A 19,275-nucleotide genomic window follows, 5' to 3' on the forward strand; every position below is an offset into this window, starting at 1 on the left:
ACATCTAAATATCACTATACAGCTTTTTTCCTCTCTCACTCACATCAGTAACCAGCCAAGATGCAGAAACGCGAGGCCGTTTAGCCACTCTAACCACCAACAGGAACTGTACTATAGAGCTCACATTCACCACCGTTACTGTCTCATCAACCCCAAAGTATGTTGGCATTCAATACTCTAATCTCCTTAACATTACATACAGTATACACCTATGGAATGAAATGAATTAGCACAAATAAAAACAGCTGTCCATCCCAGATTGTTATTTGTCTGTTTACTTTTCGGTGGAATTTCTCAGAGTAAATATATTTTATGACAGGCTTCTCTGGATGGGTGGTTTTCATGTGTAACGTGGTTTGAGTACATCCACTATCCATCATGAAGTGACACAATGTGGTCTCATTGCACACTGCACGCTGGCTCACTCTGTGTTGCTTACGAATCCATAGCTGCTCTACACTCCATCCATCAGCACAGAGTGGCTGGACAGAAAGAAAGGAACAGTGAAACGACTAAAAGTAGAGGGACAGTGATCGAGAAGTTAAAAAGTGTATTTTCACACAACTTTAAGTCCAGTAGTAAGGTGCATTTTATCAGCAACATGAATGTTCAGCTAATTCATTTGAACTTTAATGACACCTCATTCCCGTTACTAACCCCCCCAGGTGTATATGTCGTGGTTACTATTGAAAAAAAGCTCCTTTCAGGTGTGTTTTTACTAAACTAAACTCTAGAGCTGAGAGAACACGCTGAGAGAAGTCTTTTACAGGTAAGATATTACTCCTATTACTTTTACAGGTAAGATATTACTCATTTTCATGACCCCTATGAGTATTACTGGAATGAGTAGAACTAGAGGTTGTATAGAAATTGTAAGGGTGACAGTATTCCACCTACATTTGATCACTTTCCATGATCTATTTTTAACACAAATCTTCTTTCCATTTGGTTCTCCCCCGGTAACCATTGGTATGATGACAATTTAGAGATTCATTACTGGGCATATGTGAATCAATTAGTGCAGTTTACATGTGGGACATCCGTTTGATTTGTAACCGTTTCCCTGCAAATGAAAGTGGAGATGATTTTCTCCAGGTTTCCCCTCTCTAAACTGGTTATTGCACGGTTACTTAGGAGTGTAATTAAAGAGCCAGGCTTCCTAATGAGCCGAGCAGAGTGAGCAGCCGTTCTGTTATTGTTGAGAACTGCCTTGAAATCTTCCTTATTATTACACCCAGGCTCTCAGGCTTTTCTTACATCTCCCATTCTAAACTGGCTATTTAATACCTGTGCGTGTCGTGTGTCATCAGGCAAACGGCCAACAGAGGAGAAGAAATTGCTGTTGAAATTTGAAAAAAACTGTTCTCTACTGTATTTGATTCGGAGAAAAACCTCTTGACACTGAGCAGGGCATGTCGTAATAAGAGTGAAGCTTTTCAGAGGGACACTTACAGTAACTGTATTCTACAGTACATTTTTGGACGGAATTGGATCAGATACGAATACAGATCCTCTTGGCGTTCCAGGGGGTCAACCTCACATGTATTTCTGCACAGCAGTCTAACTGAAAGGCTTAACCCTGCTAGTCTCTGTATTATAGAACTAAAGAGGTACATATCAGAACCACTCCAAAATGGCAGAGTCAGCCGAGGCCGTGGTAGCTAACCTGAGCAGCAGGAGGAATGTCACCATTGAGATCACCAATCTCACAAACAACTACTGTCTCATCAACCCAAAGTGAGTACACACCTCACCAAGCTACTGTTATTGTCACACTGTACATTCAAGGAAATGTTGAAAGCGTAACGTTGTGCGTGTGTCCTCACTAGGGTATTCCTGGAGAGTGGGGATACCTACCANTTATTGTCACACTGTACATTCAAGGAAATGTTGAAAGCGTAACGTTGTGCGTGTGTCCTCACTAGGGTATTCCTGGAGAGTGGGGATACCTACCACCCTCCCCAGCCCACAGTGCGCCCCCTAAAGACCGAAGTCTGCACGTTCAGCAAATCAAGCGCCAAGGCAACGGGCAGCTATGGCGTTCTGACCTATGACCTCTTTGAGARGTCCCGGAACGACTACATCGAGACGGTGGCCCTCATGTTYGGTGTGCCCTGGGACTACAACATCTACAARAACTGGTTCGCYGTGGGCATCTYCAACAAGGGCCGARCCTGTGATGMGTCACTGTAYAAAGAGATGTACWAYGAAAAGAMCCAGAAAGGTTTCATAAGAGAAGAAGCCAATGGCTCAGGGATCASCTATGAAGGGAACTACCTGGACATCAAGGCCACCATGTCCCCCATGGGCAGGGCCATCATGAAGGTGGAGGTATGGGACAAGCTGTTCACTCCCAGCCAGCAGACCCACTAAGGGGAACCTCCAGCCTCCACCCTCTCCACCAGCACTACAGTATACCTCTGCTGTGTTGTACCTCTGTAACCAATCCATCCACCAATAGATATTACTATTCTGCCGTACTGCTACTGTTTGTATGTTTTGTTGCTGACATGTCTGAATTTCAAGACAACACCTTTCAGTAAATCTGCTTAAGATCACCGTTTAGTTTGCTTATGAATCCAGGCAGAAGCGATATCTGCTCTTTTCTGTAGAAGTCACTGTTCTGTTCATCTCTCAGTAGCATCCTCTTTCAACTGGCATCTTCTCTAGAAATGTAAATCAAACAATGACTCACCAGAGGACGAGGGTGCATAGCTTACTTAACAACACATGGCCAGGAGCTGTCTCTGTCTGTATCTTCTTATGGCATTACTAGTCTATGAAATAAATGTTGTTGTTTTGCTAAAGCTATTTGTGTATGATGAGTTTCTCTCTATTGATTGAGCCTGGAAATATTATGCAACAGTGCCCCTGAAGGAAAAGTATACTGGCCTTTAATGGATAGTTAATACTGATATGAAGTCTTCAACCTCTGAATAACATTATTACATTTACATTTACGTCATTTAGCAGACGCTCTTATCCAGAGCGACTTACAGTAGAGTGCATACATTTTATTAAATTTTTACATACTGAGACAAGGATATCCCTACCGGCCAAGAGCAGACGCTCTTATCCAGAGCGACTTACAGTAGAGTGCATACATTTTATTACATTTTTACATACTGAGACAAGGATATCCCTACCGGCCAAACCCTCCCTAACCCGGACGACGCTATGCCAATTGTGCATCGCCCCACGGATCTCCCGGTTGCGGCCGGCTGCGACAGAGCCTGGGCGCGAACCCAGCCCAGCCTGGGCGCGAACCCAGAGACTCTGGTGGCGCAGCTAGCACTGCGATGCAGTGCCCTAGACCACTGCGCCACCCGGGAGACCAACCCGGGTGGTATACCATGCAGGTTATGTGCAGTGGTGGAAAAAGTACTCATTTGTCATACTTGAGTAAAAGTAAAGATACCTTAATAGAAAATGATTCAAGTAAAAGTGAGTCACCCAGTAAAATACTACTTGAGTAAAAATCTAAAAGTAATTGGTTTTAAATATACTTAAGTATCAAAAGTAAATGGAATTGCTAAAATGTACTTAAGTATCGAAAGTAAAAGTATAAATCATTTCAAATTCCTTATTTTAAGCAAACCAGATGGGGCAATTTTCTTGTTTATTTATTGACGGACAGCCAGGGACACACTCCAACACTCAGACATAATTTACAAACAAAGCATTTGTGGTTAGTGAGTCCGCCAGATCAGAGGCAGTAGAGATGACCTGGGATGTTCTCTTGATAAGTGTGTGAATTGGACCATTTGTGACCCGATTCATGAGATTCAGGAAACTAGGCGAGTCACAAGTCACGACTTCACAGGAGAGCCGTTTGAACTTTAAAAAAATGTTTTACCAAAATGCGTTTTTTGGCAGAAATGCCTTCTCGAACATGTGAACTTTTATGTGCCTTAATAACAAACTTGTATGCCATCTGTAAATACGAATAAAAGAGTTAGGAACCTTGTTGGTTAAGCCACAGAAATGTTTCCCTGTCTAAATGTAACAAGTACTTTTTGGTGTCAGGTAAAATATATGGTGTAAAAAGTACATTATTTTCTTTAGGAATGTAGTGAAGTAAAAGTAAAAGTTGCCAAAAAATATAAATAGTAAAGTAAAGTACAGATACCCCAAAAAACGACTTAAGTAGTGCTTTTAAGCATTTTTTACTTCACGCCACTGGTTATGTGCAGTATGTAAGACATGTAATTTCATGTCTTTAAAAAAAATGGTATCAAATAGGAAATTATCCTTGGTGTGACCTTCTTATAACAATTCCATATGCTGTAGCTTAGTAGAACACCCCCCGGCTTAGACAGGGCTTAGTCTGTAGAGTGTACCTGTAATCAGCTAAATTATAGTGTATCTGTAGCAAGATGAGTGACTCACAGAGTTGTAGTGAATGGCCATGCCTGGCACACCCGAATTCCACCACAATATCTTTTCCTAAAATGTTTCAAGGCGTAATGCACAGTTTGCAATATAGTAACCCTTGAGAAGCACAACCATGTCAATATTAAACCTCTATTGAAAACAAATGTAGCATTTGAAAGGCTCTTCAGAGGAACAGTAGGCCTGCCGACTGCTTCGAGGGCCTGACGGAGGAGATGACAGCCAGTGAATAGGAAGTCTCTTCAACCTAACAGCTATCATTCACTAAATACCAACACAGAGAAGAAACCATTATCACTTCTACTTACAGTCTAATTCTAATTCCCTAGCCCTATAGGCAGAGGCATGGGTATTTCTTGAAAAGCTATCAGACCATCAACAATACTGCACCAGCCCCACAATGGGAGTGACTTACACACATAGAGTACACACTTATTATGCTAATAGTACTGCTACGATTGGAGGGATGCAATCATTAACCTTGTGAAAATGAGGGTACTGCTAGGAGAGAACGCTGCAGAAGCTCTTCAATCACATCCCAGCCAGATGTTATTGTGTTTCTAACAGCAAATCCACTTACAATTCCAACTCTGCATTTCTAACTCTGTTTCCCCCCGCGCGGTAGATTCATTCTGCTTTAGCTGCGTTAACTGGTTACCGCCACAAAGAGGCCCTGATCAAAGGTTCCTCTTCCCGCTGTAGCATTTACATAAKATAGAAGCATAAACTAGCTCTATTTAGGCTCAATCTCAGAAGCGTTGTKGAGTGGTGCATTGAAACAGCGACAGGCACWGCCGCCTATAACAGATGGGGCCACTCGGCAGCGCTAAGCAGGGCTTTTTGTCTGTTACATCTTTGAAAGAGGATAAACTCCCTCACTCCTTTCACATTCTCCCTCTTTCAATCTCCCACATGTATTCACTCATACACCTGCATATACTTACGCATGCTTTCATGTATTGTGTTGTATGTGATTGTGTTTTGTGTGGGTGCGTGCGTGCGTGTGTGCATAGACTCATACAATAGTAAGCTTGGCATTTAGTATATTTCCTCAAAAACAGCCAAAGCACAACAACCTACACATAAGCCAGTATCACAGCAGTCGTTTGGTAGTCAGCTTAAGTCCCTGCTGATTTCCTGTACTTTTACTCTTTGATTTGAGGAGAATCAGTTGATTAGAGCTGAACATTCTCCTGTCTCTGGTGTTACACATAACACTGGCAAGATAATAATGCACCTTCACCTGCTAAAACATTCCATGGTCTGAACTAACGTTACCAATTTATTGTGTTATCCCAGTGCTCTGTATTACTGTGAAGTGCTGAGAGCCATCTTTATCTGCTTTCAAAGACTGCCACCTAGAGGCTGTCCCAGGTAATGACTCACACTGCATTACAACAGAACATTAGGGAGCATTTATCTAACTAATACTGGGCACAATATACAGAGGTACATCTAACTTGATGGTTAGCTGCCATTGAACAAAAACGAGGAGAAAAGAGGAGGAGAAAGTTCTGAAAAATCCCAAATGTCAGCACAATGAACCAAAATCTCATGATAACAGATTTGAAAGGACACAATATCCTCAAGACAGCCTTCATCAGAGAGGAGGAGGACTGATGTCATACTGAGAGTCAAGGGGTTAGAGTTGAGAGGTCAGCTCACCCAATGTCTCCTCCCTTCAGCAGCCTGCGGCCTTGATGTCCAGCCGGGCCTGGTACTCCTGGGAGCTGCGCTCTGTGTCTGCCCTGATCTGGGTCAGCTGTTTCTCCAGACCTGTCCACTGACGCCTGTAGGCTCATCCTCATAGCTCCGTAGCAAGCTTCCATCTCCGCAAGGTTCCCCTCCATAGAACCTTATACAAGGGCAGGGCCACAGACACACAGTGAGAACTGAGCTGAACTCTGATTCTTCATTCCTTTTTGGTTAGGTCTGACTTGGACACTTTTTTTCTGGAGGTCATTTTGCATTTAATTTTCCAAATAGATGTATTTTCAATCCCTACAGCAGACAAGTAAGGGGCAAGAGTTGTGATATCTTTAGCTGAAGTGATCCTTGGCACTGTAAAAATCATTTGTGGCTTGTTTTGAAACTCTTTAGGCCTCTTTGTTATGAGTAACATGATGCATGATGTAATAGCAAATCATACGGTCCAAACTGAGAGTCTTATAATGTCATAGGTAAATGAGAAACTAAAGTGCTTCTATCCAAGAAGTTCTAAGTCTTCCGTGCTGGGTGTGCCACCTTACCATGGAACTCTACATCGGTTGTGTTGGGAATGTGACTTTACCATGGAGTGTGGACACTGCAGCTCCAGTTCCAGGTCTCTGGCGGTGGACTGGCTGCTCTTCAGCTCTACACTGGTGGTCTGCAGGACCTCGGTACTGGAGCTCTTCAGCTCTACACTGGTAGTCTGCAGGACACTGATGGTACTGGAGCTCTTCAGCTCTACACTGGTGGTCTGCAGGACCTCGGTACTGGAGCTCTTCAGCTCTACACTGGTGGTCTGCAGGACCTCGGTACTGGAGCCTCTTCAGCTCTACACTGGTGGTCTGCAGGACCTCGGTACTGGAGCTCTTCAGCTCTACACTGGTGGTCTGCAGGACCTCGGTACTGGAGCTCTTCAGCTCTACACTGGTGGTCTGCAGGACCTCGTACTGGAGCTCTTCAGCTCTACACTGGTGGTCTGCAGGACCTCGGTACTGGAGCTCTTCAGCTCTACACTGGGTGGTCTGCAGGACCCCGGTACTGGAGCTCTTCAGCTCTACACTGGTGGTCTGCAGGACCTCGGTACTGGAGCTCTTCAGCTCTACACTGGTGGTCTGCAGGACCTCGGTACTGGAGCTCTTCAGCTCTACACTGGTGGTCTGCAGGACCCCGCGTACTGGAGCTCTTCAGCTCTACACTGGTGGTCTGCAGGACCTCGGTACTGGAGCTCTTCAGCTCTACACTGGTGGTCTGCAGGACCTCGTACTGGAGCTCTTCAGCTCTACACTGGTGGTCTGCAGGACCTCGGTACTGGAGCTCTTCAGCTCTACACTGGTGGTCTGCAGGACCTCGGCTACTGGAGCTCTTCAGCTCTACACTGGTGGTCTGCAGGACCTCGTACTGGAGCTCTTCAGCTCTACACTGGTGGTCTGCAGGACCTCGGTACTGGAGCTCTTCAGCTCTACACTGGTGGTCTGCAGGACCTCGTACTGGAGCTCTTCAAGCTCTACACTGGTGGTCTGAGGACCTCGGTACTGGAGCTCTTTCAGCTCTTCACTGGTGGTCTGCAGGACCTCCGGTTACTGGAGCTCTTCAGCTCTACACTGGTGGTCTGTGCAGGACCTCGGTACTGGAGCTCTTCAGCCTCTACCCTGGTGCGTCTGCAGGACCTCGGTACTGGAGCTCTTCAGCTCTACACTGGTGGTCTGCAGGACCTCGGTACTGGAGCTCACCTCCTGCTGCAACACTTCAGCCTGAGGGAACCAACACACACAGGTCAAAATCATTAACTCATGAATAAACGTATAAGACATATGTAAAATATATGATATGAAAACATAATAATAAAAAAGCATACTGTTATTTCTTGAATAGAAATAATAATCTTGAAATGTTATGTATTCAGATCCCTGTAGTCATACACTATGTATGCGTTCCAAATGCACACTATTCCCTACATTGTGCACTACTTTTTACCAGAGCTCTATGGGCCCTGGTCAAAAGTAGTGCACCCTACAGGAATAGCGTGCAATTTGGGACGTAATATATGTCTGTGTGTTTGTCCCCTTGCCTTGTTCTTGAACCAGGCCTCGGTGTCTCTGGTACTGCTCTCTGATCTCAGTGATGACAGTGTTCAAGCCCTGGGCCCGGGGCCACGTCCACCTCCACCTGCACCTGACCACTCATCGTGGCACAGAACGACATGGTCTTCTAGGAAACAACAACAACATCAACAACAACAACATTACAGTAGTATCAGCATAGGAATTGGCAAGACAGCACAGGCAGATCTGGGACCAGGCTACCCTACAGTACTAAGAGATCTACCTTCTTATGGTTCTTCTTGAGGTAAACCACCTCCTCCTTCAGGTCCTCCAGCTGCATCTCCAGGTCGCTCCTGGCCAGGGACATCTCCCCCAGCATCCTCTTCAGCCCCCGATGTCAGCCTCCACAGACTGGCGCAGACCAAACTCACTCTCAAACCTTGTGGTTGACACTTAGTTTGGACTCCAGTTGATCAAATTATACTATAAATATATCTATGATATCTGACATTTCAGCAATTGTAATGCTATGGAATAATGTTGTTTTATTCATTCCTGAAATATTCATATCAATCTTGAGTAAAAAGGGAAACTAATTGCTAATAGCTTATATGTTAGACTCACTGGATTCTGAAGCCAGTTTGGTGTTATTCACCGGTAGGGCCAATTCAGCCACCACAGTGCTGGTTGCCAAGAACTTCACACAGAGAAAAGTATCAGGTTTCAGGTTAGATTATCTCCCGCCACTGGAGACACCTTTCAATTTCATCATGAAGTAGTTTGGCATGACGCCAATGTTATTTTGCGTATGTCACAATATGGATTGAATGCATCAGCGCTCAGTAAATGCAAAAAGGAATTGCAGATACTCTAGTTAATCTTGTGCATTGCAAACGTCTTGGCTGGCGGCCAGGTTACAGGGAGTTTAATGAATAAAGGCGACCAGCACTCACAAATTATATTCATGTTATGTACAGTAACACAACAAAATCTATCAGTATTTGTGAGGTTTCTCCATCTTAATTCATGCATGTTTTGACCATGATAGTAAACCTACAAGGAACATACCTTGGAGCGGAGCTCGTCGATGGGTGCTGATGTCCCAGGTGTCGACCTTGACGTGGCTGAGCCCCCGCTCCCTGAACTGCAGCTCCGGCTTGGTGTTGGCCTCGTCCAGGGTGGCAACCCTCTCCAGGTACGTACCCAGGCGCTCCTCTGCGTCCTCCAGCCCCACCATCCATGGAGAAGCCACAGAAGATCATCCCTCCACCACCTCAAGAGCCAAAGCCCCCACCCATGGAGCTGAATCGGCCCCCACCAGCAGCCCCCACCAGCAGAGGAGGAGGCTGTAGTGGAGGAGATGCCAATCCCCTTACCCCCGGTCCCTGTGTACACACTTCCAGACCTCCCGGAAATCATGGACATGCCCGTATCAGAGCATGAGGAGTTGAAGCTCCCCATGGAGGCTGCTGAGCATAGCCCGACTCCAATGCTAGAGAAGCTGCTGCCGCGATTGGAGAATGTGGCCATGATGACTTCAAAGAGCGCAAGAAGCATGGTCTCTGGTGCGAAATGCACTGCAGGCGGGGTGCAGTTGTGGTCTCTCTGTAAAACACTGTTATTAATGGGCATTTGGAATGTGCTGACTTGGGTCTGCCTTGAGCGATCTCTGTATTTTCATTTTCACGATCACAGGGTCTCTCTCTCTCTCTCTCTTTTTCTCTATCAGACATAGACTCTGACCCTGCTGGGAGTATCTTTGTTTTCCAGAGTCCATGTAAAAGGGCTATGAAATAAAACAAATCTGTTTCCCTTTGGTTGCTATGTGTTCTGCCAACTTGGGGGATGAGTAACATCTCTCTTTCTCTCTGCCTTTCCTCTGCCCTCCCTTATTGCAAGGCCAATACACTACATTTCACAATTACTAATTAGTGGCTTGTGTAGGCCATTTACTGAATTACATTTAAACATAGACACACAATCTGCATGTAACTAAGCAAAAAGGTTATATTCAATATTTCGCTATGTATTTCCATAGCTCTCTCATCCTCACGTTGGCTAAATGATGAACGCCAGCTCTCTGTCTGGGCCTGATCCTCTAACAGCAAGACAGACAGGAGATCAATACAAACCACTGCCCATCCCATCTCTGTTCTCTGCATTGGCTTTTTCTCCTCTTAATCCCCAACCTAACTGCGCACACACTGGTTGAATCAATGTTGTTTCCAGGTCATTTCAATGAAATGACGTTGAACCAACATGGAATAGACGTTGAATTGACGTCTGTGCCCAGTGGACATGCTCTGCCACTCAGTCCTCTCTGTCAGCTCGTCAGCCCATCTGCAGGATGTCCTCTAGCTCTTTCACTCACAAACATGCCACTTCCTCCCCTCCTACCCCCTCCTCCAAATCGTGTATGTCCAGACGTGCAAACAAGAATGATAGGGTCATAGGTCCACACTGGAAGCTGCTTAGGGGAGGATGGCTCATAATAATGGCTGGAATGGAGTCAATGGAATGGTATCCACCACATGGAAACCACGTTGTTGATGTGTTTGGTACCATTCCATTGGCACCATTCCAGCCATTATTATGAGCCGTCCTCCCCTCAGCAGCCTCCACCGACACTACTGTACAACTGTAAACCGCAGTAACTGCACATTTGGTCAAAATTGAGTTAAGACCGAAATCCGGTTTTGTAGTATCTGTTTTATCTTGTGCCCTGGTTCAATTATCTTCAGTTTCAGAGAAAATACTGTAGTGTCAAATTTCCAGTAACTACAAAATCCAAATAAAACCCAAGGCAAACAGCAGTAACTTATGTTACTAAGTGAAGTTACTGCACTCTGGGTTTGTTCCACTGTGTTTTGACTGCAGTTACTGCAGTTTGCCCATTCTATCGAGCTCAGGCCATCCCGATCCTGACCCACACACACCATGAGACAGCCGGTGATCCAGTTCTTACCAGAATAAACAGGGCACAATCCCACAGACCGATTATGGCTGAACTCGCATTGAAATGCAAATACCCAGATTATGTATACATCCTTTGTGATCTTGTACCTACCTATTTAGTCACAGATTTAGTTCCCTAATGCAATTGGTAACCTTAATGTCATCATTTGCATATTGCATCCAAACACATCGTTGGATCTGTTTGGATGTGTTTACAGACTAAGCTTCTTCTGCCTTTAGGTTATCCCACCAATGTGAAATGAAAGGACTTGAAAAGCATAAATGAATCCAAGTATATGTCAGATATGACTGGTGTTACGTAAGTGAACGGGTCCATAGAGGGGTGTGTACACCATATGGATGAGATGATTAATGAGCTGAGCCAGCTAGCTTGACAAAACATTCAGAAGCAACTTCATATTTTTCAGAAAGACGCCCTTTCGAACGGGCATGGTCTAATTGAATCAACAATCAAATATACATGTCTGAGTTGAGCTTTCTTAATGACACGTCAAATCTATTGTTGTTTTGGGTTGTTTATCAAAGTCAGCGGGCTAACTTATTGATCCTGCTTTGTCGCATAACGCTCTGGTCCTTTCCCAGGGAGGGAAGCAGGGAGAAGAGAGGGGAACAGCCGCCAGCAACATGTCAGCCTATGTCAGCAGTAGATCTAGGAAACGATGAGGCCGGGAGAAGTCTCTTCTATATCACTTGACTTGAATCCCTTCCCTTTAATCTGCACGTTGAGACGTCTCACAGCATTATTTTAACAATGTCGTCGATCTTCAAAAGAGTGTACACAAGGCACGGAACTCTGTGGTGTTTTGTATAACACTAAATGCATTTTCAAAATGTAGATGCCCTCTCAGAACAGCAAATACATTCATCATAAATATCATGATAACACATGATCAAAAGAACACGACTGCCTGCACAAATAATAACACAACCATACCTCTTGAGTCAAGTTGAAAAAAAAGTCAAGTTAATCTACATCCGATGTAATCAATATATCTTCTTTGCGGACACATCATGGTGATCAAAATACATCATGATGATCAAAATACATCATGATGATCAAAATACATCATGATGATCGAAATAGCAAAAACAACTATTAAAAGCTGCAACTACTCTCCTTTATGCATATACAACATTCCGTTCTGCACACCCCTGTTCTGTTGTACTGCCCCGTTATTTGTCTGTTTGTGGCCTGTTAGCTTGCATGATTATTGCCTTTCTCCTTCAACCTCTCTCATCCACGAGTTGTTTTGAGCCACAGGACTGCCGCTGACTGGATGTTTTTTGTTTGTTGCACCGTTCTCGGTAAACCCTTGACGCTGTCGTGCGTGGAAAGCCCAGGAGGGCGGCTGTTTCTGAGATACTGGATCCGGCGCGCCTGACACTACCACGCTCAAAGTCGCTTAGGTCACTCGTTTTGCCCATTCCAATGTTCAATCAAACTGAATGCCTCGAAGCCTGTCTGCCTGCTTTATATAGCAAGCCACGACCAATTGACTCACTGGCTATAGGAGCGATCCATTTTCCTGAACACAAAAAAACAGCTAAAAGTTTGTTGAATTCCTTAATGTTTTATCACGAAGCATAACCAAAATCCAATAAAAAAACAATGTCTGGTTTTTGGTTTAGTTGTCAGTTAAATATGCTATTATCACCGCACTTTGAACCATTTAAAATCAGAACAATGAATGGGAATACAATGTCAGATACTTTGTTTAGTTATACAACAACGTAATGTGTTATCACTGTGCTTCATCTAATAGCACAACCAAATGACCTGGATTGCAGTTAATATTATATTAAAAGTACATGGTGCAAGTGATCAATGCCGTTCGAGATTCTGGGCAGATTATTATTGCAACGTTTGATCTGGAACGTACACACTTTCAATGATTACATTAGAAGACACTTATAGTTAAAGTCCCTCAAAATGTGGCTATGGATGTGTTGCTCATTTTAAGGTTGAATAAATATTGTCATATTAGTTTGTAAGCTAAATAAAACTTTAGGCTATTTCCTGTATTGCAAAACTGATATTGAATTGTGATTGGTTGTCAACACAACCAACACAACCGACTAATGCCGTTGACTTAGTCAGGCTTTAATTCCAGTTTGTCTACAAATTAAGAATTGATCGATTGGATTCACGTCTCCATCTCAACCCAAAAGAATGCAGTTAAAGCAGACATGAAATGTACTTGAAATAAAGTTTTATTTGAATTAGTCCTATTCTTTTAGTTCGATTTTTGGTTGAGATGGAAATGTGAATCCAACATATAAATTATTAAGTTGTAGATAAAATGTGATTGAAACCATAGCCCTATTTATAGTGTATATTTTTAGTTGAACCGTGGGTTGAATTGAAGCTATATCAGTTGATGACTTCGCAAATGCGATATAGGCCTAAATAGCATCATTGATGTTATGAGTGATAAAGTATGGTCAAATTTCATTTGCTATGTTAAACCTACCCTTTGGAATGACTTCAATAGCAACAGCGAATTGAATGGAGAATTGAGTGGAGAATTGAGTGGAATTAAGTGGAGATCTCTCAAGAATCATTCTCAAGATACCACAATGGTAATAGTCAGTGGCAAATATCAAAGCTTAGAAGAATTGGGCTTGGTTAAAAACCTGGATGGGAAACCAAAGGTATAGATGTATATCATGGCAGAGCAAACTGGGGACCGTGGGGCAGCCCGTAACAATGCTTTGTTTGGCCCATCAGGACCACTAGGGGCCCCCTACCAAAAAAAGTATATATATATATAGTACAGGTCAAAAGTAGCGGTCAAAAGTTTGGACACACCTACTCATTCAAGGATTTTTCTTTCTTTTTACCAGTTTCTACATTGTAGAATAATAGTGAAGACATCAACACTATGAAATAACAAATATGAATCATGTAGTAACCAAAAAAGTGTTAAACAAATCTAAATATATTTTATTTAGGTTCTTCAAAGTAACCACCCTTTGCTTTGATGACAGATTTGCACACTCTTGGCATTCTCTCAACCAGCTTCACCTGGAAGTCTTTTCCAACGGTTTTGAAGGAGTTCCCACATATGCTTAGCAAATGATAGTCCCAAGTGCAAACCAGATGGGATGGCGTATCGCTGCAGAATGCTGTGGTAACCATGCTGGTTAAGTGTACCTTAAATTCTAAATAAATCACATACAGTGTCACCAGCAAAGCACCCCCACACCATCACACCTCCTACTCCATGCTTCACGGTGGGAACCACACATGCAGAGATCATCCGCTCACCTACTCTGCGTCTCACAAAGACAGCGGTTGGAACCAAATATCTCAAGTTTGGAATCATCTGACCAATGGACAGATTTCCACCGGTCTAATGTCGATTGCTTGTGTTTCATGGCCCAAGCAAGTCTCTTCTTCTTATTGGTGTCCTTTAGTAGTGGTTCCTTTGCAGTAATTCGACCATGAAGGCCTGATTCACACAGTCTCCTTTGAACAGTTCATGTTGTGATGTGTCTGTTACTTGAACTCCGTGAAGCATTTATTTGGGCTGCAATCTGAGGTGCAGTTAACTCTAATGAACTTATCCTCTGCAGCAGTGGTAACTCTGGGTCTTCCTTTTCTGTGGCGGTCCTCATGAGAGCCAGTTTCATCATAGTGCTTGATGGTTTTTGAGACTGAACTTGAAGAAACTTTCAAAGTTGTTGAAATTTTCCGGATTGACTGACCTTCATGTCTTAAAGTAATGATGGACTGTCGTTTCTCTATGTTTATTTGAGATGTTCTTTCCATAATATGGACTTGGTGTTTAGCCAAATAGGACTATCTTCTCTATATCACCCCTACCATGTCACAACACAACTGATTGGCTCAAACGCATTAAGAAGGAAAGAAATTCCACATGTATTCCAGGTAACTACTTCATGAAGCTTCCTATGGCTTACCGCAAAGTGGTAGGCCACATTGGGACAGCCAAGTGCTGCCTGTCCTCTGTTGCAACACTCACTACCGAGTTCCAAACTGCCTCTGGAAGCAACATCAGCATGTAAAATGGATTTCCATGGCCAAGCAGCCGCACACAAGCCTAAGATCACCATGCGTAATGCAAAGCGTCGGCTGGAGTGGTGTAAACCACTGGAGCAGTGGAAACTAGTCCTCTGGAGTGATGAATGACGCTTCACCATCTGACGGACAAATCTGGGTTTTGCGGATATCAGGAGAACGCTACCTGCCTGAATGCATAGCACCAACTGTAAAGTTTGGTGGAGGAGGAATAATGGTCTGGGGCTGTTTTTCATGGTTCGGGCTAGGCTCCTTAGTTCCTGTGAAGCATACAATGACATTCTAGACGATTCTGTGCTTCCAACTTTGTGACAGTTTGGGGAAGGCCCTTTCCTTTTTCAGCATGACAATGCCCCCGTGCACAAAGCGAGGTCCAGAAATGGTTTGTCGAGATCGGTGTAGAAGAACTTGACTGGCCTGCACAGAGCCCTGACCTCAACCCCATCGAACACCTTTGGGATGAATTGGAACGCCGACTGCGAGCCAGGTCTAATCACCAAACATCAGTGCCCGACCTCACTAATGCTCTTGTGGATGAATGGAAGCAAGTCCTCGCAGCAATGTTTCAACATCATGCTGTTGTTGTTTATGCGTGTAGATTAATCTCATATCAAGTGTTTGTTTTTGCTGTTATATGATCAAAGAATACACAATAAGATCTCTGTATGAAGAGCACTGTGTTAAGGGTACAGTTGGTTTGATTATGTGGTTTTGAAGAACAAAGAAACAAAAAGGTTTTTAGAAAATGTTGTTCTCACTCCCTCTATCTAGCAGATGAGTTGCTCCTAGAGACACTAGAATCCACAAACGCAAGCTATGTTTCGATTTAAGGCATCTTCACTGGAGTGTTGACAACTCAGCGGTTTGGATTGGTTATTTTGGAGTGTTGGTATTGATTGATCTGTGACGCTATGATGGAGCAGGTAAAATGTATTTGGGTGCCTGGGCTGCTGGAAGTGCAGCGATAGCGGCCATTCAGAAGATCTCACCTATGCTTGAGGCAGAATCCACATTAGGGGATCTGATGGGGGCAGTTTGGGCAGCTGGGGTGTCTCGTGTTGCAGCAGGAATGTCAGGAAGAAGGTTTGGAGTAGGAGCAGCAGGAGCAACTGGGACAGCAGTATGGGCAGCACTTATTACTTTTCTGTCTGTTGGAGGACAGGTGAGAATGTACCAGGATGTTACTAAAGTTGGTCTGCCACTGAGATTCCACTCATGACGGCCTATTATGTCAGAGTGAACTGAGTACTTTGTGAAAGACAGATGTGCTCAGAGAACTATCTCAAATTGCTTACATTATTGGCATTGAATTAGTTTGGGATTCAGATTAATCATGTATGTTTAATGACATAATAGTTAACAATAGTAACCAGGAATTTAGATATACCTGGTATATGTATCAAAATGTATCTAATATTTTGTAATAATCTTGAATCGAATGAATGAGGGACTGAACACAGACCCAAAGTGTCTTTGCGATTCAAAGGGTTTCAGTCTTTGTTAAATGCCTTATTTTTTTTATATATTTTTTTGCAACTTTAAACTAAATCAGATTAATTTAAGTGTCAATAAGTCTCAATCATTTTGAACGTCTGGATGGAATAGCTTTGAAATGTTATTTGAGAGACTAACCTCTAGAGGGCAATGTCTTGCAAGAAGAAAGAAATCACTTTTTTTCAAGTAGTCTAGCCAAGCAAGCCTCTTAAATGACTCCTTACTTACTTTGCTTAAGGTAGTCCATCGCATTTGATGATGACATCCACTACTGCTTGTGGGTTTGCTGAAGACTGTATAATCTGATGTGGTATGCACTGTCTGCCACAGTCAGAGCACACAATGGCCTGTTCAGTCCTTTTTTCCTCAGCCAACTGCACACCTTGATGGAAGAACCTACGCCATGTGGAATGGTCTGTGGCAACAGTCTTTAGGAAGGCAGAGTTTACCCCACACTGCTTTAGTGAGTGTCTTCAAGGGATCCTTTAGAGTGCTTTTTCTGCCCAGTGCGACGGCCCAGTTGTAGCTGTCTGTACTGCATCTTTCCAGGAAGGCGGTCCTCTAGCATCCGGATGGCATGGCCGAGTTATCTAAGCTGCTGGTGTGTGATGGACGCCTCAGTGCTTTTGTTTCCTTTGCAGGATCTCTAAGTGTGAAACACGGTCCTGCCAGGTCACTTTCAAAACGCGTTGGAGGCGTTTTATGTGAAAGGATTCCAGTTGTTTTAAGTGTCGACTGAAGACTGTCCGTGTTTCACATCCATAAAGGACTGTAGATACACACACTGCCTGGTAGACTGCAACATTGGTGTCTAGGTGCAGGTTGCTCTTGTTAAAAACAGCTTCCAAGGTATTTAAAGTGTGGTACAATGGCAAGTGAGGAGTCTGAGAAGGAGAATGCGGGTGGTGCAGGTGGAGGATCAGATGACCTGACATAGGACCTCTGTTTTTGGGATGTTAACAGACAGCCCCATTCTGCTGTAATCTCTCACAGCTGCTGTGAGGGTGGCTTGTTGAGCTTCTAGGCTATGAGCGCAATCGTTATCCAATCATCCACCTACTGAAGCTCATGTCTCTTTAATGACCCCTACAACCGCTGACACAAACACACACCTCACAATGGTTGGGTGTTGGAGCAAAAACCTGAGCAAAGGCAAAAGGAGGAGAGGTGGGAAGCCAGCCGCTGATGTAGATATCTGCATGTATTATGAGATCTCTGCTTATTGGGTCCTTGCAGAAATGGCCAGCTCTAACTGGCTGGTCCTGCATGGTAAGGTGTGCTATGACCATACACATATAGTTCACAGAATGGACACACAGTATGCCCTCTGACCATGGGAATGTCCATTCTAGAAATTCTAATTCTATGATTCTGACCCACTGGGACCAGAAGAGTGACACTGGAAGTGGGTGAGGTCACTAGGAGGGCGGGGGTGAGGATGACCTGACTTTTAGAGAGGAAGAGGGTCATCAAACACACTTTCCCACCCCACCCAGCCAGACAGACACAGAGATCCACCCAACAGTCGTGTCTATGCCAGATAAGGGTGTAGATTACACAGCTGCTGCCACTTCTTCCTTCGAGAGGAGACCTGCCTTTGATACCATCGATCACCACATTCTTTTGGAGAGATTGGAAACCCAAATTGGTCTACACGGACAAGTTCTGGCCTGGTTTAGATCTTATCTGTCGGAAAGATATCAGTTTGTCTCTGTGAATGGTTTGTCCTCTGACAAATCAACTGTACATTTCGGTGTTCCTCAAGGTTCCGTTTTGGGACCACTATTGTTTTCACTATATATTTTACCTCTTGGGGATGTCATTCGACAACATAATGTTAACTTTCACTGCTATGCGGATGAAACACAGCTGTACATTTAAATGAAACAAGGTGAAGCCCCAAAATTGCCCTCGCTAGAAGCCTGTGTTTCAGACATAAGGAAGTGGATGGCTGCAAACTATCTACTTTTAAACTCGGACAAAACAGAGATGCTTGTTCTAGGTCCCAAGAAACAAAGAGATCTTCTGTTGAATCTGACAATTAATCTTGATGGTTGTACAGTCGTCTCAAATAAAACTGTGAAGGACCTCGGCGTTACTCTGGACCCTGATCTCTCTTTTGACGAACATATCAAGACTGTTTCAAGGACAGCTTTTTTCCATCTACGTAACATTGCAAAAATCAGAAACTTTCTGTCCAAAATGATGCAGAAAAATGAATCCATGCTTTAGTTACTTCTAGGTTAGACTACTGCAATGCTCTACTTTCCGGCTACCCGGATAAAGCACTACATAAACTTCAGTTAGTGCTAAATACGGCTGCTAGAATCCTGACTAGAACCAAAAAATTGGATCATATTACTCCAGTGCTAGCCTCCCTACACTGGCTTCCTGTTAAGGCAAGGGCTGATTTCAAGGTTTTACTGTTAACCTACAAAGCATTACATGGGCTTGCTCCTACCTATCTTTCCGATTTGGTCCTGCCATACATACCTACACGTACGCTACGGTCACAAGACGCAGGCCTCCTAATTGTCCCTAGAATTTCTGGCCCAGGAGTGTGAAGGTGAACAGAAAGGCTCTGGAGCAACGAACCGCCCTTGCTGTCTCTGCCTGGCC

At 43.9% G+C, this 19,275-nt stretch overlaps 1 protein-coding gene and 1 pseudogene across 2 annotated transcripts; one reads left to right on the plus strand and one right to left on the minus strand.

Moving 5' to 3' along the window:
• Positions 1-685: 685 nt before the first annotated feature.
• Positions 686-2,811, plus strand: LOC111981983 (DELTA-stichotoxin-Hcr4a). 2 transcript variants are annotated; one of them, XM_024013494.1, is made up of 3 exons: positions 686-769; positions 1,601-1,737; positions 1,926-2,811. In XM_024013494.1, the coding sequence occupies exons 2-3, from the start codon at positions 1,634-1,636 to the stop codon at positions 2,371-2,373; spliced, it is 552 nt and encodes a 183-aa protein (XP_023869262.1). In that variant the 5' UTR covers positions 686-769; positions 1,601-1,633; the 3' UTR covers positions 2,374-2,811. The 2 variants fall into 2 exon arrangements, with proteins under 2 accessions (XP_023869262.1, XP_023869263.1); XM_024013495.3 differs by having other exon boundaries at positions 717-798.
• A 2,940-nt stretch (positions 2,812-5,751) lies between these two features.
• On the minus strand, positions 5,752-9,910 carry LOC139022678 (keratin, type I cytoskeletal 13-like; annotated as a pseudogene).
• Positions 9,911-19,275: the final 9,365 nt, after the last annotated feature.

The sequence above is a fragment of the Salvelinus sp. IW2-2015 genome, linkage group LG20 (genome assembly GCF_002910315.2).
Source record: "Salvelinus sp. IW2-2015 linkage group LG20, ASM291031v2, whole genome shotgun sequence".
Lineage (NCBI taxonomy): Eukaryota > Metazoa > Chordata > Actinopteri > Salmoniformes > Salmonidae > Salvelinus > Salvelinus sp. IW2-2015.